Source organism: Planococcus citri, chromosome 5 (assembly GCF_950023065.1).
Source record: "Planococcus citri chromosome 5, ihPlaCitr1.1, whole genome shotgun sequence".
NCBI lineage: Eukaryota > Metazoa > Arthropoda > Insecta > Hemiptera > Pseudococcidae > Planococcus > Planococcus citri.
In genome coordinates, this window is record NC_088681.1 from 53,063,898 (window position 1) to 53,085,809 (window position 21,912).

General features: G+C 33.6%; 3 protein-coding genes across 6 annotated transcripts; all 3 read left to right on the plus strand.

Annotated features, from left to right (window-relative positions):
* Nucleotides 1-6,195: 6,195 nt before the first annotated feature.
* On the plus strand, nucleotides 6,196-8,355 carry LOC135847191 (glyoxylate reductase/hydroxypyruvate reductase-like). Its single transcript, XM_065366636.1, has 7 exons — nucleotides 6,196-6,548; nucleotides 6,671-6,804; nucleotides 6,904-7,093; nucleotides 7,182-7,354; nucleotides 7,469-7,633; nucleotides 7,713-7,838; nucleotides 7,927-8,355. The coding sequence occupies exons 1-7, from the start codon at nucleotides 6,478-6,480 to the stop codon at nucleotides 8,043-8,045; spliced, it is 978 nt and encodes a 325-aa protein (XP_065222708.1). The 5' UTR covers nucleotides 6,196-6,477; the 3' UTR covers nucleotides 8,046-8,355.
* An 81-nt stretch (nucleotides 8,356-8,436) lies between these two features.
* On the plus strand, nucleotides 8,437-13,484 carry LOC135847189 (glyoxylate reductase/hydroxypyruvate reductase-like). Of its 4 annotated transcripts, none has more exons than XM_065366632.1 (13): nucleotides 8,437-8,676; nucleotides 9,599-9,729; nucleotides 9,815-10,004; nucleotides 10,096-10,268; nucleotides 10,374-10,538; nucleotides 10,618-10,743; nucleotides 10,829-10,973; nucleotides 11,893-12,026; nucleotides 12,140-12,329; nucleotides 12,415-12,587; nucleotides 12,668-12,832; nucleotides 12,909-13,034; nucleotides 13,125-13,484. In XM_065366632.1, the coding sequence occupies exons 1-13, from the start codon at nucleotides 8,606-8,608 to the stop codon at nucleotides 13,241-13,243; spliced, it is 1,908 nt and encodes a 635-aa protein (XP_065222704.1). In that variant the 5' UTR covers nucleotides 8,437-8,605; the 3' UTR covers nucleotides 13,244-13,484. The 4 variants fall into 4 exon arrangements, with proteins under 4 accessions (XP_065222704.1, XP_065222706.1, XP_065222705.1 ...); XM_065366634.1 differs by having other exon boundaries at nucleotides 10,440-10,538; XM_065366633.1 differs by having other exon boundaries at nucleotides 9,614-9,729.
* A 1,652-nt stretch (nucleotides 13,485-15,136) lies between these two features.
* Nucleotides 15,137-21,888, plus strand: LOC135848387 (glyoxylate reductase/hydroxypyruvate reductase-like). Its single transcript, XM_065368288.1, has 12 exons — nucleotides 15,137-15,401; nucleotides 15,496-15,626; nucleotides 15,731-15,923; nucleotides 16,010-16,182; nucleotides 16,315-16,479; nucleotides 16,552-16,677; nucleotides 16,752-16,867; nucleotides 17,234-17,283; nucleotides 20,868-21,040; nucleotides 21,121-21,285; nucleotides 21,357-21,482; nucleotides 21,567-21,888. Exons 1-12 carry the CDS (start codon nucleotides 15,331-15,333, stop codon nucleotides 21,683-21,685), a joined length of 1,608 nt encoding a protein of 535 aa, XP_065224360.1. The 5' UTR covers nucleotides 15,137-15,330; the 3' UTR covers nucleotides 21,686-21,888.
* The last annotated feature ends 24 nt before the right edge of the window (nucleotides 21,889-21,912 follow it).

Here is a 21,912-nt window from a genome sequence, read left to right on the forward strand (position 1 = left end):
CTTTCTTTTTGTTCCTGGGTAAGTCTGCCTACGTGTTTTTTTTTTGGTTGCCTTTGAAGGATTATATGTAAAGTCATTTTTGAATTGATTCGACAGAAAGAAAATTTCATGTGAATTGTGATTATTTACTCTTTGCATTAAAATAGAAAATTTGGTTGAAGGTATCTGTGAGATTACAAATTTGAGATTCAATATTACCGAAGTGCTATTAGATTAATTTGAAATTATGGAAGGGAAAAATTTTGTCTGTGAATGAAAGTTAAGCTCAAAATACTAAAAAAAATCTCAGAATTTTTGAATTTTTTTTTGGAATTTCAACTTGAAAAGAGAAATTTTTATAATCTATTATCAACCTGACAGAGTCGTGCCGAATGGGAGGAGGTGTAGGGAGGTCTCCAACCGCCGTCCCCCTACCAGGAAAATGTATGCAAAGATTTGGGATTTTGTGAGAAAAATTGTATGAGTTGGAAAAAGTTGAGAAATTTTAGTGAAGTTGGGAATTGGGAAGAAGTCGTGTATGGTGGGAAAATCAAAGAATTTTACCAAAAACCATGGCTTTTTACTTCTTCAATAATAAATTTTCAAAAGCTTCCACCATCGTCGCTCCTCTGGTCAAAATTTGAAAGTAGAAAAATTGACTTCTCACATCAAAAATTATGTGGTTTTACTTGAAATTTTTCAAAAAAATCCAATCCATTGTTATCGTTAAAGTGATAATTACTAGGATTGGATGATTCAGATAAGCGTGATTACTTACAAGGGGGGTTACATGAGAAACTACCTAAGGGGGTTGAATTTGGCCTATGTCTCCTAATGTCACTAGACATGGGTATCCGATCCAATATTAACGAGAACAACTAAATGTTAGAATAATAATGAAATGAACACCTAACATCATTATTCCGATGATACTCTTTATTGTACTAAAAGACATCAATACTACTATAATTAATGTGTTTAATTATAATATTCTCGACCTTCATCCCAACATGTCAATCTATGATTCTTGCCATAAGATTGTTGTCGATCATGTAGTTCAATAGAACATCTATACCAACCGAAGATGACATAGGTAGGCGAAATAGGTATCAATCAACGCTGGAGTGAAACAGATACCATTAATTCAGCTTTTCAGAGTTTCCTAAATGTGTTCTTATCACACTATAATTTGTCATTCCCATTTGGTATAGTGAAAAGGAAACAAAAAAATTTTATAAAATTCCCCCTACCAACCAAAATTGAAATAAAAACTGTTAAGCAAAATTTAATGGACCTACATAGCATGAAGAAGACTTTTGACTCTCCATACCTGAAAGAAAAATATAAAATAACTAAACAAAAATATAAAACTTTGATTGAAAATGCAAAAAAATCTGCAAATGATAGAAAACTCCAAAATGCCAAAAACTTGAACAAAACATCCTGGGAACTTATCAAAACAAAAACAAAACATAACTGTATAGATTATATAATGGACCAAAACCGTATGGTAACCAATCCACTGGAAATTGCCTCTACCTTAAATAAATTCTTTTGTAATTTACCAAAGGTTGAAAACTTGAAAGATGATGAAAATCCCTTGAATAATTTAAACCCATCCAATAATTCCACATTCTTCATTGCACCAACAAATTCAGTTGAGGTTGTGAATGTAATTCACTCACTCAAAAATTCCTATTCAAAAGACTACCATGGGCTTGATACCTATATACTGAAAATAGCAGCGCCATACATTGCTGAACCATTAGCCAGCCTCTTCAACATGTCTGTTCAGGAAGGAGCCTTCCCTGATATCCTTAAGGTCAATATTGTGACACCTGTGTTCAAAAAGGGGGAAAGAAGTGCCATGAATAATTACAGACCCATATCTATAACATCAGTGTTTTCCAAAGTTCTAGAAAGCTTATTTTATAAACGTATATCTAAATTTTTCAGCGATAATAATCTGTTACACAGCTCTCAATTTGGATTTTGCAAAAATAAAAATACAACAGGTGCCATTTACCAACTTATTCACAATATCTTGGAAAATCTCCACAGCAAAAATGACATTATAGGGATTTTTTGTGATCTTTCAAAAGCATTTGATATGATTAATCATGAAATATTGCTAGGTAAACTAGAAAAGTATGGCATTAGAGGGGTGGCTTTGGACTGGACCACATCCTTTCTCAAAAATAGAACTCAAATTGTTAAGATAGAAGATATAAATGGAGAATACCATTTCTCTGATCAATATCCAGTTGAGCAAGGAGTTCCACAGGGGTCAATATTAGGACCTTTGTTCTTTATCTATTATGTTAATGACCTTCCAAAAAATGTAAGGAGTAATCTGATCCTATTCGCAGATGACACTACAGCACTGATTCCTATGAATATGGGTATCTCAGTACAGCAGGTAGTGGATGATTTGGTAGAGTGGTTCAGAATAAATAAAATGAAATTAAATGTTGAGAAAACAAACCTGATATATTTTGGTCACAGCTCACAAAATTTAAATTTGGCACTGCCAATTACTAAAGTTGAAAGTCTAAAATTTTTAGGAGTATACATCAACTCCACTCTTACTTGGACTGATCACATAGACTATTTAGCTGGGAAGCTATCATCAATAAATTATCTCCTTTGGCAATTAAAAGGTGTCACCAATGTGCAAACATTAAAAATGGCATATTATGGAATGTTCCAGTCTAATATGTCATATGGCTTAGTGTTTTGGGGCGGTAATGTCAGTCTTATGCAGAGAATTTTTGTAATACAAAAACGAGCAATAAGAATCATCTATCGAATGCAAGTCACAGAATCATGCAAGACTATCTTTCTTTCAAATGAAATTTTAACCCTACCCTGCTTATACATATATCTGATATCCCAAATTGTGAAGAAAGGCATAGTGAAATTACATACCCCTCAACACAGTCATTATACTAGAAATAGCCAACAACTACATAGCACACAATTCAGGACTAAATTTCACCAAGTTAGTATAGACTTCATGGCTGCAAAAATTTATAACAAAATCCCAACTGAAATTAAAATTATCAATTGCACAAAATTATTTTCTAAAACTCTGAAAAAATGGCTACTAAAAAAAGCATTTTATTCAATAGATGAGTATATGGACACTGTTACATAACTGAGTACATTAGCAACTGAACTTTCAGCAACTACTTGTAATTTTGATTTATCATCTAGCGTCATTGTTTCTTTTTTTATTTTTATGTATAACCGATAATTTTTGGATGTTATGTGGTAAATAATTCTAAGAATTTTTATAAATGTACATGAAATCTCACTTTTTTTATAATGTATTGTTTTCTGATTCATGTAATTATGTTGTTTTTTTTTCTTTTTTATTTATTTCTTATTTGGTTTCTATTATTTTCATTGAATGCGTCTATTTGGATATCTGTGCTGATCCTATGCCTGTATGGTGCTGTACATGGCGCATTTATTTCATTTTATTTCATGTTATTTAATTTCATTATTCATTCTTTTATGTATTGATTATTTCCTATGTTAGTACATAAGTCGACTTTGTAAATGCAGCAATGCTGTCTATTGCAAAAAATAAAGTTGATTTGATTTGATTTGATTACAAGTCAGGATCCTTGCCCTAGGCCCATGGATACATGATAATATTAATTAATTGTGCTAACTTATGATTAACCAGTGTAGACACCACCATGTAAGTACCTACTTACCAAACACTGCCCGTCGTCACACCACCTCTTTTCCTTAGCCTACCCCAATAATAGTGGCTGTCAGTGGCTGCTTTACAAAGAGACACATATAACACACGCTCTAGCTGATGATGTCCGGAATCATCTCAGATAGCCGCAAGAAGAGATAAATAGGTATTCGCGATAGGTATTAATTACATTTACGTTAATTACTCTATCGGCGAATGAGTAAATCATCATAGAATTACCACGCTAAAAGTGGAATAAACACGAGTTAAATGTCTCATCGAGAGACTTATACATTTAATTCGACACTATGAAGACACAATGCCACTTGATACCTTACGCTGCAGACGATAGAAAACAAGTGAGGCTCGTGGACAAATTCTCATACAGAGAAGCCACGATCCAGAAGATCTGAGCTCACCCCTTTTATACATGATTGACAGATTTATGTATAAAACTGGTGTATTGTGTAAAGATACACGTACCAAGTGATTTATGTGCATATTAATTTATGCACCGATAGTTCCCACGTTACGACGATTCCCCTAACCAGGTAATCTTTCCGAGAATGTCCACCTAGAGGGTGAAGGCATATTACACTATATCACCATTCCTATCAAAACTGCCAAAAAGTTCCAACTTTTGCTAAAATACCTATCAAAAAATGTCTCATATTTCGCAGAAAATTTTCTTACTTTTGCCAAAATTGGTTCTTTTTGAAAATTAAAAAATCATGTACTGAAAAAAATGAAGAATTGTAAATTTTTGGCCTCATTCATATCTTAAAAAATATTATAATTTCTTGAAAGCTAAAAATGCTGAAGCCATGAAAAATAATGTTATAATTTCCTGGAAACTATTGTTGAAATTTTAAAATATTGAAGCCAACTATGAAAATCAACTTTTTGCACCAGTTATTTTATTTTTTGAATTATCTATTTTTTCAACGCTTTTGGCTTCTCTTTGCTTGGGCAGATATGAATTCCAGTGCAATTTTTTAAAAATTTTCAAAAAAATAAAAAAAATAATGAAAAATTAAACATTTTCCACCAAAAAAATCAGAAATTAATAAACACAATCAAATCAATACGTGGTTGATACCGGTGTGAAAAAAGAGGTGCGAAAAAAACGAAAACAGCGCAAAATTTCATTATTATTTATTGTAGCACGAAATAGCAAAAAAAGTTGCAAAAAAATGCAAAAGTACCAAAAAGCACGAAATTTTGGCGTTGAAACTTCTTGCATTAAAAATTATGTTTTTGTACCTCACAAATTTTGAGGACTTTGAATTTCCGTATACCAACCTTGCCATAGACAATTCAAATTTTTTATGTATAAAAGCATTGTATTATTCAACATTTTTACTTTCAACTCCCTCTCTCAAAATTTTTTTTTCGTGGGAAATTGACCAAAAATTTGCCCAAAAAAGTTGAAAGATTGAATTGAATTATGAAATTTTGCCTCGTGGTGAATTTTTGGATGCTCCTTTGATTTTTCTTTGTTCAGTCCAAAGCTTCGTAGTATGTCTTCTGTCCTCAGATTTTTGAAATTTTAATGAAACATTGTTGTGTACCTCCAGAGAAAAATATGTTGGACCTAAAAATTTCCGGCACCCCACCACACGTGACCATCAATGACAAAAATAATGTATGTTTTTTAAAGGAAAAAGCACACCTACTTCAACGAGTTTTGATTTTAAAAAGTTTGATTCAATCCGAAATATGGCTAACTAAGTACCTATATAGAAAAGAGACATTTTTCCAGAATTTTTTGTTCTCCTAGGGGGATGAGATATTGATATAGGAAGATTTGAAACTTCCACATATCTCTGGACCGAATTCAAGCGTAATACACGACTATTTCTCGTCTAAAAATATTGTTAAGAAGAGTACCTACCTACTATTTTTGGCAATTTTTACAAACAAGTTTTTCCTCTTGATGGGTCATCTTTAAAAACTGAACAATTAAAAAACTCAAAAATGCATTTTATCAACCACTTGAAAACCTGATTGTACCATTACCCCTTCGCTTTACGTATACTTATTCCTCAGCAATGAAAAAATAAAATAACTAATTATTCAAGTAGCTATGTTGGAATGGAAGCGAATTCTATTTTTATCAAGCCCTAAAGTACACAATGAATTTTAGAAATTAATACTTACCTACCCAACTAAGTATTTGAACAATTTATTGTTATTGTTAACAACGACGATCATCAGATACGTGATAGTTTCATTTTCACGCAACAAACATTCACTTATGATTTTAAATTCGAACCAATTTTAAATATAGTGTTTTCATTATGTTGAATTTTAAAATCTTTATTGCACGCAGTGCACCACAAATTGATGCAACTCTCACATGCCAACTGCCTGTACCTACACCTGCGTACTTAATATGTAGTTAATTCTCTTTAAATACTTACTTACTTACTTACATACTTACCTACGTATTATCAAAATTTGTCGGAAAATTGGTATTTAAATATAGCAGTTGAAGCGTGGATGATGTAATCAATTCTCTATGTTTAATGTTAATACCAGCTGTACCTGCACATACATATAAATGTGTACCTTATGAAGTGAAAATCAGCGATAGTACCTATCTAATGTTGAAACCGTCAGTTTCTCTTGGAAAGACTGAATTGTGACTTGTAAATAATCTCAAATCTGTAATTTTTAGACTTTCAGTTTGAGTGAGAAAAATTAAATTGTGACTTGTAAAATAAGTAAATTGTGAAAATTTGGATATTCTGGTAGGTAAACTGTCGATTTATTGAATCCATAAAATGGCTAAAAAATCTTTGTTTATTTCACGACATAATTACCCGTCAATCATGTATGAATTGCTGCAAGAAAAGTACGTATCCGTGTATCTATTTCTTAATTAGGTATGCATAGAGAATCCGCATAAAAATATGTACAAGTATGTAAATGACAACTTGATGTGTTTTTTTTTGTAAATTCTATTTGTAATTTCAGATTTGAAATAGTTGTCTGGAATTTGGATAGAAAACCCACGAAAAATGAATTGAAAGAATACGTGAGAGGAAAGTTTGCTATTATTTGTACTCCTTACAACACAGTTATAGACAAGGAAGTTATAGAAGCTGCTGGTATGGGCAAGATAATTTTATGAGCTAAATATGTATATTTGTATAATCATATGGAAAAATTTGGATAATTTGAACAATTATATGCTTTCAAAATACCAGGAAGTGGTTTGAGAGTGGTTTGCACACATTCAGTTGGACTAGATCATATGGATTTAGAGGAATTGAAATCGAGGAAAATTAAAATCGGGCATGTTCCCAATGTCTCTGTTCCAGCTGTGGCAGAGCATGCTATAGCTTTGCTTTTAGCAACCAGCAGACGTATTGTTAATGCACATATTGCAATTATGAAGTTGGCAAATAATATCTACCTAATTAGAAAATGATATTGTGATTTTCAATGACGATAGTACCTACTTTTTTTCATTTTTAATTTGTAGCGACCAATGGAAACTAGGTAAAAACATTTCTGCGTCTCTGCTCGGAACTGGTTTGCATAAATCAACAGTTGCAGTTGTTGGATGTGGTCGAATAGGCATATCTATCCTTAAGAAATTGACAAGTTTTGAACCTGAAACTATTCTTTACTATGCTCGTAGTAGAAAGCCAGAAGGTAAGCTGTCCACAGTCCACCTAAGTCAGGATGAAGTTGAAGTCTACTTGGGTTGTATTTTGGTACAAATATTTCTGAATACCTACCTATCGAAATGCATGATTTTTACCACAGCTGACAAGCTTGGTGCAGAACTTCAGACATTGGATTTTATAATGAAAGAAAGCGATTTCATCATTGTGGCTTTGGCACAAACTGCTCAAACTAAAGGAATAATCAACAGAGCTAGAATAAGTTCCATGAAACCAAATGCAATATTAGTCAACATTGCTCGAGGAGGTGGGTATGAAACAGTAAGTTTTCATAATACATAAATGTATTATATCTGCTGAATCATTTTATCTTTCCTTATACATAGGTTTGATAGACGAAGAGGCTTTAATTGAAGCTCTCCAGAATAAAAAAATTGGTGGAGCTGGTCTCGATGTATTTAGCAAAGAGCCCTTACCTTCTGACAGCCCTTTGATTAAAATGGATAACGTTGGTACGCAAAAATAAGATGTACTTACTTACATAAAGCCAGAGATTGATTTATTTGGTGAAGTTGTTAAAAATGTGTGATTTTTTTTTAGTACTTTCTCCACATATAGCGGATCATACAGACGCTTGTCGTAATTCTATGGCTGAGTTGGCAGCTTTGAATGTGCTGGCAGTTTTAAATGGAGATGAAATGCCTGCTGAAGTGTTATAAAGTATGTAGAAATATCAGAGAAAAAAGTCAATTGGTTGCTGTTTTGATTTAATATTTTTTTCAAAATAAATATCAAAAAGTGTAAAAAGAACGGAATCCTGCTCATATTAAATGTAATATGTCTCAGAATGTTTACATAGGTAGATATAAACAAAATTTTATTCAATGTTGGGAAGTTGAAAAAAAAAGTTGATAGAAAAACGTTGACCTATTTTATGAAACAAAGTTGTTAATTATTGAAACCTGAAACGCATGTGATAGCGAGAAAAAAAATTCTGACGGAAGCAATCAAAGTGTAGAAAGATAATACTCGTAGGTAGATAAATGCATTGTCTTTATCAAAACAAAATAAACAGCCTAGGTATGTAATGAAACACAAAACTAATATTTGAACATTTTTATCGTAATGTGAGCGAGCAATGCATTGTTGATGTGTACCTACATACGTGTAAAATGAAAAACACCATGAGTTATAGTTCAATTTTAAGTTAAATTTGGAAAATTGAAGGCCTTGGAGACTTGGTGAATTATTGTTAGGTACTTACATTGCTTCTTGTAACATGGCTAAAAAAAGTTTATTCATCACATGGAGTAATTTATCATCGACTGCATATGAACTTCTGCAAGAAAAGTATGTATCTGTTTCTGTGTTTTAAAGAACAGTGCTTAGTGTATTAGGCTGCTTCACGAAAAAAAAAAATGTTGGAGGATTTTGACTAAGTAAATTTAGTGGGAAACTTCATTTTGAGTTGAAAATCATTGTGAAAAATTTTGAGGTCGGCGTTGACTCTGGAGGGGAAATATGGGTCTCCCAAAGAGGAGGCATTTTTGAAAAAATCGTGGGTTTTTCGCTATACCTCCTACCGAACCTGTTTTGGGAAAAATGACCCCCAGTTTTTAATAGAATTTGAGATTCTGCGTCCACTTAAAAGCTATTCCCATCAAAATCCAGAACCACTTTTAGAGTTCTACTGAGCAGTTGAAAATTTGTAAATTGTTTATTTTTGGGTAAATTCGTTTTTTGAATTTTTTCCCTCCAAATATTTCACATTAATCAAGCTAAAATCTGGAAATATATCGTTTCTGAAACTGAGGAAATATTTTTTGGAAGCCAGTGGTGCTAATTTTTTAATCAGTATTGCTAATTTCAAGAAAACGAAAAAAATTGTCAATTTTTGGGCTAATTTTTAACCAAAATGTTGGTACCACTGGGTTTCAAAATATTTCCCAAGTTTTAGAAATATCATCTTTCCACGTTTTGGCTTGTTTATTGCGGGTTTGAGAAGAAAAAAATTTTCAAAAGATGAATTCTCCCAAAAGTAAGCGATTTGCAAATCTTCAACTGCGCAGTAGAAATACCTGCAATTTTTTGGGACATGGCTATTTCCCCAAAACAAGCCTGAGAAGAGCTAGGCTAGAGCGAAAAAAACATGATTTTTTCGAAAATCAGCCAACAATTTTTCCAAGTAACTTTCAAGTTGAGACTGAAAACATCCGATCGCCAAAACTCGAAACTTATGCCCTTATTCTTGCGAATTTAATGATAATTATAGATTTGAAATTGTCAGCTGGGGTTCGGAAATAAAACTTTCCAAAACCGAATTGATGGAGCACATAAGAGGCAAATTTGGTATCATTTGTGTGCCTATAAACATTCTGGACAAAGAAGTTATAGAAGCTGCTGGTGAGGAAGATACGTAGGCTATTAGGGAGACAACCACCAAAAAAATTGTTTTGCTGAAGTACCATAACATGGAAATGTATTCCAGGAAGTGATCTGAAAGTGGTATCTACACATTCGGTGGGATTGGATCATTTGGATGTTAAAGAACTGAAATCTAGAAACATAAGAATTGGTTATGTTCCCAATGTTTCTGTTCCAGCTGTGGCAGAATATGCGATAGCTTTATTGTTGACAACCAGCGGACGTATTGTAAATGCACATAATGCAATTATTAGGTTAGACGTTTGGTACTTAATGATTTTTTTTGACGACTTAATACATTTATGTACACCTAATTACCTATGTATTTTTTCTTCAACATGAAAGAGGAGATTTGATACCTAATAATGAAATCGTTACATCATTGACTGGTTCCGGATTATATAAATCAACAGTTGCAGTTGTCGGGTGTGGTCGCATAGGTATATCTATCGTAAGAAAATTGAAATCATTTGACCCAAAAAGTATTCTATATTATGCCCGTGGCAGAAAATTAGAAGGTCAGTGATGCAGATAGGTATATACTATATAAATTGTATGAGGTTTGAAATATTGAGACGAATCGTTGTGTAAATAAATAATTTTTACGTACCTACTTATCACAGCTGATAAACTTGGTGCAGAATTTCAATCCTTAGACTTTATTATGAAAGAAAGCGATTTCATTATAGTTTCCCTTGCACAAACTGCTCAAACCAAAGGAATAATTAACAGAGCTAGAATAAAGTCTATGAAATCCAATGCAATCTTGGTGAATATTGCTCGAGGAGGTGAAGATAACTATAGTGGTCACTGGCCAGTTCATTTATCCTTTATGATGCATACCTAATCATATCTTTTTGCATGTAGGCCTTATAGATGAAAATTCTTTAATTGAAGCTCTTCAAAATGGAAAAATTGCTGGAGCTGGTCTCGATGTATTCTGTGAAGAGCCATTGCCTCATGATAGTCCATTCATGAGAATCAGTAATGTTGGTAAGGAAATCGATATGAAGATTTTTTTTCTTCAAAAATGTGATTATTTGAAAAGACTGAATTTATTCTCTTTTTTTGTACCTAGTTCTCTCTCCTCATGTGGCCTACAATACGAGCGAATGTCTTAATTCTATGGCAGAATTAGCAGCTTTGAATGTACTTGCTGTTTTAAATGGAGATAAAATGCCAGCCGAAGTGTTGCACACTGGAGACGAACGAGAAATATCCAGGTTGTTATCGTTTCAATTTGAGATTAATTATAATTACCTATTCAATTGCAAAAAATTCAAAAAAAAAGATTTCTTTGCATATGTTTGAAAAGTTATGATTATGAGTGTAGCTTACAACTTCTCTAAAATTAAAAATGAAGGAAAGAGCACATGTAAGTAAGAAAATTTTACACATTTAGAGTGGAAAGGGTATTCAGTATTTTCAAGGACTATATTAGCGGATTGTTTCACGCATCAAGCACTTACAAGTGATTAAAAACTTTTCAACTATTCCTCTTGAGTTTAAATTTTTGGTGTAGAAATGACACCACTTACACGCGGCCAGCCATAAATTAATAATACCTACGTAAAAACATTTACACGCCATGCCCTCGCTTCATTTTCTCTAAAGTAGATAGGTACCTATGTTCGGAGTTATTTATTGGAAAATGAAAATCGGAGGTACTTGATGGATCAGCTAAATTTTAAATGATGTCACCTGTATTTATATCATTTGCACTAGGTAGGTAATAAGTATATATACTCAGTTGTGTACTTGTGAATCGGATATTATTAGTAAGTACATATGTACCTACCTAAGTACCGTTTTGATATGAGAACCCGTTGCAATTAAACTTTAAATTACTCACTTATAATCATACAATTACTCCTTCTTGGTGAATTATTAAAATAAGACCAAATTTCTAAAATGGTTAAAAAATCTGTGTTTGTCACGGTTCATAATTTGTCACCAGTTTTGCTTGAAATTTTGGAAGAAAAGTATGTACCTATCGTCTAAATACTTGAGTTAAGAAAAATAAATCTAAAACATATACCTAATCATGTGCATTAGATAAAATATGTATTTTGAATAAGTAGGTAGCTGTAACTTTAAACAACTGCAAACTTAATACCGTACATATAAATTTGATGACGACAGGTTTGAAATAGACCTCTGGAATAGGGAAATAAGACCTACTCGAGACGAATTAAAAGAGCACATTAAAGGAAAATTTGGTATTATTTGTACCCCCTGTAGCCCGACTGTAGACAAGGAAGTGATACAAGCTGCAGGTGAGAGATACAGTACCTATGTACCTACTTGGCTGAATGCTGTATGATTCTGATTCTCATGGATTGACTTAACTAATACCATACCTATGTACTAATATTTTGTTGGATTTCAGGAAATGATTTGAAAGTAGTATGCACTCATTCTGCAGGATACGATCACTTGGATGTTAGAGAATTGAAATCAAGGAATATTCGAGTTGGATATGTTCCCGATGTATCTGTTCCAGCTGTAGCAGAGCATGCCATTGCTTTGCTATTAGCCACCAGTAGACGTGTTGTGGATGCGCATAATGGACTTTTGAAGTTAGCCAATAATGATTCGTAATTCAGTAAGGTAGTATAAGTATTTCATCAGTAGTACATGTCAATTTTTTTCTTTATTGTAAAGAGGGAAATGGAAACCTGATTATAAATTTCCAACATCACTGACTGGATCTGGATTGTATAAATCGACAGTTGCAGTTATTGGATGTGGTAGAATAGGTCTTTCCATCTTGAGAAAGCTTAAACCGTTTGATCCGAAAAATATTTTATATTATGCTCGTGATAAAAAGCCAGAAGGTTAGTCTTATTATAAGATTGAAGCTAATATATTGGCCCAGAATTTTCTAAATGATATCCACGTACAATTATCCCCATAGCCGAAATACTTGGAGCCGAATTTCAGTCACTGGATTTTATTATGAAAGAAAGCGATTTCATCATCGTGGCTCTTGCACAATCTGCTCAAACCAAAGGAATAATCAACCAAACTAGAATAAATTCGATGAAATCAAATGCAATCTTGGTTAATATTGCTCGAGGAGGTAAGAATGCTCTGTGGTAGTCACTTTCATTGTTCATCTGCAGCACCAATTCATATTTTTTCCTTTGCATTCGCAGGTCTAATAGATGAAAATGCTTTAATCGATGCTCTCAAAAGTAAAAAAATTGGCGGAGCTGGTCTTGATGTCTTCAATGAAGAGCCATTACCTCTTGACAGCCCACTGATGAAAATGGATAACGTGGGTATGGAAATTGATGTGAACATGACTTGAAAATATTTATTTTTCTATAACTTACATAAGTAATTAATAAATTTTGATTTTTTTTTTTTAGTGCTGACTCCTCACATAGCCTACAGGACTCACGATTCTCTTGATTCTATGGCAGAATTAGCAGCTTTGAATGTGCTAGCAGTTTTGAATGGAGACGAGATGCCAGCAGAAGTGTTATAGATAGGAAATGGACGACATCTTTAAAACATATTATGGCTGAAAAATGGAAATGTGGCATTGTGGCTTAAAGTTTCTCGTTCAACATGGCGAATTCAAATATATATCTACCTGCTTGTCATTAAAATCTTTTGAACACGAATATTACATCAGATTTTCTGCTACACTCATCTAACCCCCTCCAGAGCCTTCTGCCTGCCATCTCAATTTGTACTATTTTTGAAATAAAGTTACTTTGATGATATTGGTGTCGTTTTTTCATATGATTCGAACCCCCTGACCCTGAGCACAAATATTGCGTCAGATTTTGTTTTACACTCGGTAGGAGAGTCAGCCATCCGAACACATTCCCGAAGAAAAAATTTATGTGCCAATTTTTTCCTTTTTAAAACCGCTATTTGCCCGCTCTATCATGAAACTATCTATACATTTGCTAAACCAATCAAGTTTTGACATTTAAACCAAAAACCAAAGTCAATACTCAACCTGAAATTCTGTATTTGATGAACTCGGCCAATTTGAATTTAAAACCAAAACCCAATCTACATAAATAAATTTCTTCATTACCAAGACAAACCCACAAAATTTTAAAATTCAAATTGATTATTTATTGATTTACATATTTTGAAACTATAACTACTCTCTTTAAATTCAATTGAAATATTTTTTTATTACGTTTCAAAAGTGAAATCGGAGATGAAAATTTTATACTTACTCTTTTTTAATTTCATTCAACGAATTTTAATTTTTGTTCCAAAAAATTCAAGATTTCAAAAGATTTTATCCTTGCCAACTTGAAAATAAATAAATAAATAAATAAATAAAGTGACTTGAATTGAGAAATTTTGATCAGAAATTGTAATATTTCTCAAGGGTCTTGAAGGGATAGTTTTATCGAATAATTAATTGATCCAAACCCGTGGAGTTTTGAAATTTAAACCAAAGTCAACCAATTGAACTTGAAAAATTTTGAACATGAAACCAATTTAAATTTATGCCTTAATGGTCAAAATTCAATTCGATCAATCTTGGAATCAAAAGAAAATAACATAAAACCAAAGCTGGTCGAAATTCGAGTGCCAAAATTTGATGCTGGCCATGGACCTTTTTGGACTGCTATTACGCCCTATTGAAAATCAAGTGAGTAGTTGATGCAAACTTCCAACAATGCTCAAATCACGTTTTTAAAGAATTGAATACGCGGGGTAAGGTAACTTCCATATCGGGTTATACGCGGGTTAGGGTAATAGACGAGTTCGCGCAATGCGCAGAAGCGTTCTTTAAAAACGTGATTTGGAAGGTTTGCATTAAAATGTACCATTGGAATACTAAGCGGTCCAGATGAGGAGAATAAAAGGTCGATGATGCAGGCTATATAGTTTTTTTTTGATAATACAGCCCTCCCCAAATCGTGAAATTCACCAAAATTACCACGGAAATCGGAAGTGGATTTTATTATAAAAATTGAAGCTTCGATGATTTTGTAAGATCGGAAATATTCGACATGGAAATGAAAGCTCAAGATCTTCGTGACGTTATCAAAACTTTGAAGCTTAATTACAGCTTTTTAAGGGCACTAATCGCAAAACGAATTTTAGTTCAACCAGGCCGAACAGTTCGAGTCATTTTTCACGAATTTCTGTTCAGCTGTTTTGCAGTGATTGCGTAAGAAAGAAAATAGCACTTCAATTTATTAAGTAGGTACCTAGATAATTGATGCGACGCAGCTTTATCAGATTTTCAAGTACCTAGATACCTACTAAATAATGAGCAGGCATGTTTGAACTTTATTTTTGGCAAACAACGAGGTTAGGACCTGGTATTATCTGAATTTCATGTGAATGATGACGAAATTATGAAAAGCGATTGCGAATGTTGTAGGTATATAATGACGTGAGATAGATATGTAATACGTATCTACTCGTAAATTGAAGCAGTTTGGTGGGTGATACTACTTGAATACATTATAATATGTATCACAGTAGTGAAGTGAATATCAGTGAACGTGTTCTAATTTCAAGTTTCAAAATAATTTTAATACGGTGAGCTATCATACCTACTGGTTACAATACCTGCGCTGGATCTCTAAAATGGCAAGAAAATCTGTTTTCGTCACAAGGCACAATTTCCCATCAATTTTATATGAATTACTGCAAGAAAAGTATGTATCTACACCCTACTTATCTCCGTTTATAGAATTATTGTACCTCAATAAATTTAAAGAAAATCTCCGTGAATTTTACAATTATCAACAGATTTGAAGTAGTCTGCTGGCGTTCAGAAGCACAACTTTCTAAAAATGAATTTAAAGAGCAAATAAAAGGAAAATTTGCTGTTGTTTGTTGTGCTCAAGATACTCTAGACAAGGAAGTCATCGAAGCTGCGGGTAAGTTAGACGTTTTAGGATATGACTGATGAGTAGGGTATACCACCTACAGAAAAATTTATAGATTATTCGAATACCCTACCTAATATTTCTTCGAATTCCAGGAAGTGAATTGAAAGTGGTGAGTACACTTTCAGTGGGTCTTGATCATTTGGATCTTGACGAATTGAAGTCAAAGAGGAAAATTAGAATTGGTTATACTCCCAACGTCTCTGCTCCAGCTGTAGCGGAACATGCTATAGCTTTGTTATTGGCCACCGGACGACGTGTTGTTGAGCTGCATAATGCAGTTTTAAAGTATGCAAATTTTCATCATTCTTTCTGATTTTACTAATTTTCCATCTAGGTAAATGATGTGTACCATTTTTTTTTTCAATTGGAAGACGTGAGTGGAAATCTGATAACGTGCTTAAAACGTCAAGGCTGGGAATAGGATTACATAAATCAACAGCTGCAGTTATTGGAACTGGTCCAATAGGTTTATGTAGTCTGAAAATGTTAAAAGGTTTTGATCCTAAAAATATTCTGTACTATGCCCGTAGCAGAAAGGCAGAAGGTTGGTATTTTTACCTTACCTATGCGATATGCATTAATACTACAGTGTTGAACTTTGAAAACTGCCTAAAATAATGACGCTTCTAATTAATGTCTGTACGTCGTATGTACGATTTTTGCTTTATTATGATAGCTGATGAACTTGGTGCTCAACTTCAATCTTTAGACTTCATTATGAAAGAAAGTGATTTCATTATTCTGGCTCTTGCACTCAATTCTGAAACTAGAGGAATAATCAACAGAGCTAGAATAAATTCTATGAAATCGAATGCAATATTCGTCAACATTGCTCGAGGAGGTGAGGAAAAGACTACCGAATCTGATATTTTCTTCATTGAAGCAGGTACATACTGTTTTTCTTTGCTTGTAGGTTTAGTAGATGAAGAGGCCTTAATAGAAGCGCTTCAAAATAAAAAAATTTTCGGAGCTGGTCTTGATGTATTCGTGGAGGAACCTTTACCTTTTGACAGTCCTCTGGTTAAAATGGATAACGTTGGTACGTCTAAAATCACCAAAAGCAAGAATGTACGTAGGTACTTAACATTGACATTGTTGAGATTTTTTTTTCAGTACTTGCTCCCCATATAGCGGATCGTACAGTAGATGGTTTTAATGCTGTGGCTGAAATGACGGCTCTGAATGTGCTAGCAGTCCTAAATGGTGATGAAATGCCTGCAGAAGTGTTATGAATTGGAGAAGAGCTGATTTTTATTGTTCTGATTCGAGATTTTGTTTTAAGAGTAGCTTTTTATTTAAGAAGTGTAAGAAATTGAGAACCAAAATCTTCATGTTGGAAAAAAATATATGTATCAAAAATAGCTTAGCAATTTATGGAGGAAGGTATACCCCACTTGACCAAATGCTAGCAAATTTAGTATTTTATTCGCGTTTTGGAAAATTGCTAGCATTTTACTAGCTCTTTGTAGCTGGCATTAAGGGTATAAGGTGCCCTAATGTCGACCAGGTGCCTAAATCCGACCACCAGCATATCTTGTCCAATAATGTCTCTACCATCCGGGAAAACATTTTTTCATATCATGTATTTTTCACAGACAAGACGATTAAGACCAAAATTACAACCACAAAGCCAAAACTCGCAAAGGTATCGATAAAAAACAAAATTCAAAAGGTCAAAATAAACTTTTCCAGCAACTTCAATCGCCTGCTGCTCAAATGTGTAATTTTTTGTAAAAAAAGGTTCAATTATTTTTTAAAGTTCGTAGTTTGATGAATAAAAGCTGATAATTATTTTTTGAATAAATTACAGGCAAGGTTGATAAGTTTTCCATCAAGTTTAATTTTATAGGGTGTCCTAATTCCGACCACCAATGATTTGGCTTACTTAAAATTTTTATTTTCCTGGATTTTCGAAAAAAACGCCAAAACGTAAAAAATGGTGTGCTGATGCAATGAACAAAGCAGTAAAAGCTGTAAGAAACCGAGAATGTGGGTATCTAAAGGCGTCTAAACTATTTTCAAATGTTTTAAATGGGGACATGAGCTTTGTGATGCGGTGTCAGAAAAATGAAAAAAAATTGAATAAGTACGAGTATTTGTTCCCCTTTTGCTTAAATACCTAATTACCTAATTGCCTTTCTATTTGTGCCATTTTAATTAATAAACAACGATGTTGACGTATTATTTACCTTTTTTTTTTCAATTTTTTTGGAGTGGTCGGAATTAGGACACCATTTTTGCAATTTTTGATTTTTTCGCTTTTTTTGGAAAAAACGTCATAGAAAATTAGTGGGAGGGTTTTAGGTTTAATGACTCCATGGCATTAAACTAGAGGTATGTGGCTATCATTTAAGCCATTGTGCGCTTAGCTATGTCAATTACAGGACTTAAAATTACAAAAATAAACTAGGTGGTGGACATTAGGGCACTTTACCAATATTTTTTGCAAAAAGCTAGCTATTTGCTAGCATTTTTTTTCTGGCAAATAATGTTCTAGCAATTCATTAGCAAGCTAGCTTTTATATGATGCTAATTGTGCTCGCTTAACACTAGCGTTTTACTGACGAATAATTGCTTGCTTTTCTACACTAGCATATAGCAATACGCTTTCATTTATCTGCTTACATTTACCTAGCAATCTAATCCTAGCAAAATGTGAGCAGATCTCTATAGTCTCTCTCATCTAGCTTTTACTTTGCAATCTAACAATACAAAAACGCTAGCTGATTCCCCTCACTTTTCAGTTAGCTTTCTGTATGGAATCCCTACAAAAATTTTCAACCCCCTCCCCTCATATTTACCCCTCAAAATGGTGTAAAAATGTGTCTTAGGGAGAGTGGGGGTTAAAATGGGAATTTTGGGAAATAACTGAGTATTAATGAGCAGGTTGTCGTTTTCTTAAGATTCGATACTGCTGAGCACGAATATGACGTCAAGATTTTTGCTACACTCACCTAGCTCTCTCCAGAGCACTTGGCCCCCTCAATTTTTACTATTGTTAAAAAGCATCAAATAAGTTGAAAAACTGTATTTTGAGAGGTAAATATGAGGGGAGGGGGTTGAAAATTTTTGTAGGGATACTTACTAATAATATACATAACATCCTGAAAAATTTTCAAAATCGGTTAAAATGGGGCTGAGAAAAGTGTTATTGAAATTTCAGAAAAGGGGGTTCCCCAAAAAGGGGAGGTGGTGTGGATTTGAAATTTTTCACGCGGTAGTTTCTCAATGGTACCTACCTTCCATGCTAGTATCAACTCGAACACTCTCGGGGCCCATTTCACCCCTCTTAGGCGCCTGTAACCTTTATGTATTTTTCAGGAAACCCCCCTTTTTTGAATGCTTCTAGCCCCACCCCCCTTGGAGGTAGAAGGACAGTTGATATGTCACTAGATCGGGAATTTGACGTAGAACTCAAAAATAAAGCTATTTTTGACGTAAAATCAACCCCCGAGGATAAAACTGCAAAAAACCCATTTTGGGGAGGTTCAACCCCCCATAAAAAAATTAGCAAGGGGTCTGTGGGGTGGTAATTCTCAGGGATTATTCAGGGGACTACCCTAGACAATTTTTCATCATAAAATCTTTGGTGGCCAAAAATGTTTTTATTTTTGAAATATGATGCCAATTTGCCTCCACTATTATTCATAAACGTTAATTAGTAAAAATAATTTTCCTGATGATCAAACTTTTCCTCGTTAGCAAAATGCTAGCCTCATGCTAGCAAAATTTGCGCTAGCATAAATCGTGCCGAAAAATGAGACACTTTTTTCAAAAAATGCTGGCAAATCAGTCGCGATTTAGTCGCATTTACATAGTAGAATCGCAAGCAAAGTTCTAACAAAATGCTAACTTATTGCTGGCTTTATGCTAGCTATACGCCAGCTGTTTGTGCTCAATTCTGCTACGATAATGCGACCTAATCGCAACTGATTTGTTAACATTTTTTCAAAAAGTGCCTCATATTTCGGCACCATTCGTGCTAGTGTAAAATTTGATAGCATTTGGTCAACTGGGTTAATGTAGCTCGACTGTAGACAAAGAAGTGCAGGGGCGTAGCAAAGTGATTTTACAAGGGGGGTAAATTCTAAAAAATGCCAACTTTGAAATGTTGAAAATGCCAACTGCAAAATCGATTAAAAATTTGCTCAAATAAAACAGCTTTGCTTGCACTTTTTTCGCTCAAGCTAGAAATTGTGATTAGAGGTAATACTCCCAATTTTTGTATTTGACCCAATGTTTTTATTCAACACTACTGGAAATTTAAAAAAATTGAAAATTACCTAACGCAATTTTATTCAAACTTTTATGTAAGTATAATTGGGGAGTAATTTCATTTTAAGAGCTTGAACAAAAAACGAAATGGAATTGACCCAAGTGAAGCGAGGGCAAAAGCTTGCAAAATTTTGTAACTTGAGAGTCTGAAAAACGTCATTTTTCAAAGTCAAAAATGATATCTTCCAATCTTGATATTTTTCAAATTCGAGACTTACCTACCTAATATTTTTGTAGAAATTTAGAATTGGGGAAGTGAAAGCAAAGGGTCCGAGCGGAGCGAGGGCAAAAGCTTTTAACAATTTGTAACACAAAAAACCGGAGAAGTCATTTTTGACGACAGAAAATCATTTTTCTGATGTTTGCATTTTTCAAATTCTCGCAATGTTTTTCTAGAAAATGCAAACATACTGTGCAAAAGGAAAACAAATTAGCCCGAGCGAAGCGAGGGCCAAAGTTTTTGGAAATGTACATTTTAAAAACTAAAATAGCATAAAAAGCTATCACAATAATTGTATTACTTGGAAAAATAAATAAGCAAATGAAAAAATGAGTCAAGTATAAATTTGTCAACTAAGTAGGACGTAGGTGCAACATTATTGGTCAATTTGCCAACTTTCTGATGGATTGACTTGACTAATACCATACCTATATGTATTTTGTTGGATTTCAGGAAATGATTTGAAGGTAGTATGCACTCATTCGACAGAATACGATCTCTTGGACGTTAGAGAATTGAAATCAAGAAATATTCGAGTTGGATATGTCCCCAAAATATCTGTTCCAGCTGTAGCAGAGCATGCTATTGCTTTGCTATTAGCCACCAGTAGACGTGTTGTGGATGCGCATAATGGAGTTTTGAAATTAGCAAATAATGATGATAATTATTAATGTATAAGGAAGTACATATTTCATCAGAAGTAACGTGTCAATTTTTTTCTTATAATTGTAAAGAGGGAAGTGGAAACCTGATTATAAGTTTCCTACATCACTGATGGGATCTGGATTGTATAAATCGACAGTTGCAGTAATTGGATGTGGTAGAATAGGTCTTTCCATCCTGAGAAAGCTTAAACCGTTTGATCCAAAAAATATTTTATATTATGCTCGTGATAAAAAGCCAGAAGGTTGGTCTTGTTATAAGATTGAAGCTAATATATTATCCCAGAATTGTCTAAATGATATCCACGTACAATTATCCCCATAGCCGAAATACTTGGAGCCGAATTTCAGTCACTGGATTTTATTATGAAAGAAAGCGATTTCATCATCGTGGCTCTCGCACAATCTGCTCAAACCAAAGGAATAATCAACCAAGCCAGAATAAATTCGATGAAATCCAATGCAATCTTGGTTAATATCGCTAGAGGAGGTAAGAAGCGATGTGGTAGTAATTTTTTATAGTTCACCTGCACCAATTCATATTTTTTCCTTTGCATTCAGGTCTAATAGATGAAAACGCTTTAATCGAAGCTCTCAAAAGTAAAAAAATTGGCGGAGCTGGTCTTGATGTGTTCAATGAAGAGCCACTACCTCTTGACAGTCCACTTATGAAAATGGATAACGTGGGTATGGAAATTGATGTGAACATGATTTGAGAATATTTATTTTTTAATAACTTACCCTAATTGATAAATTTTGATTTTTTTTCAGTGCTGACTCCTCACATAGCCTATAGGACGAACGATTCTCTTGATTCAATGGCAGAATTAGCAGCTTTGAATGTGCTGGCAGTTTTGAATGGAGATGAGATGCCAGCAGAAGTGTTATAGACTAGAGACAGACAACATTGAAGTTGCTGACTTTTTTCGTACATGCAGCCAATTTCTGGATATCTTTGTCTTCAGTAATATAAATATAAATATGTCATCAATGCGATGTACAGCTTACTAGATTTTCAAGTACCTAGATACTAAATGATAAGTATAGACATGTTTGAACTTTATTTTTTGGTAAACAACGAGCTTAACCTGGTATTATCTGAATTTCTTGTGAATGA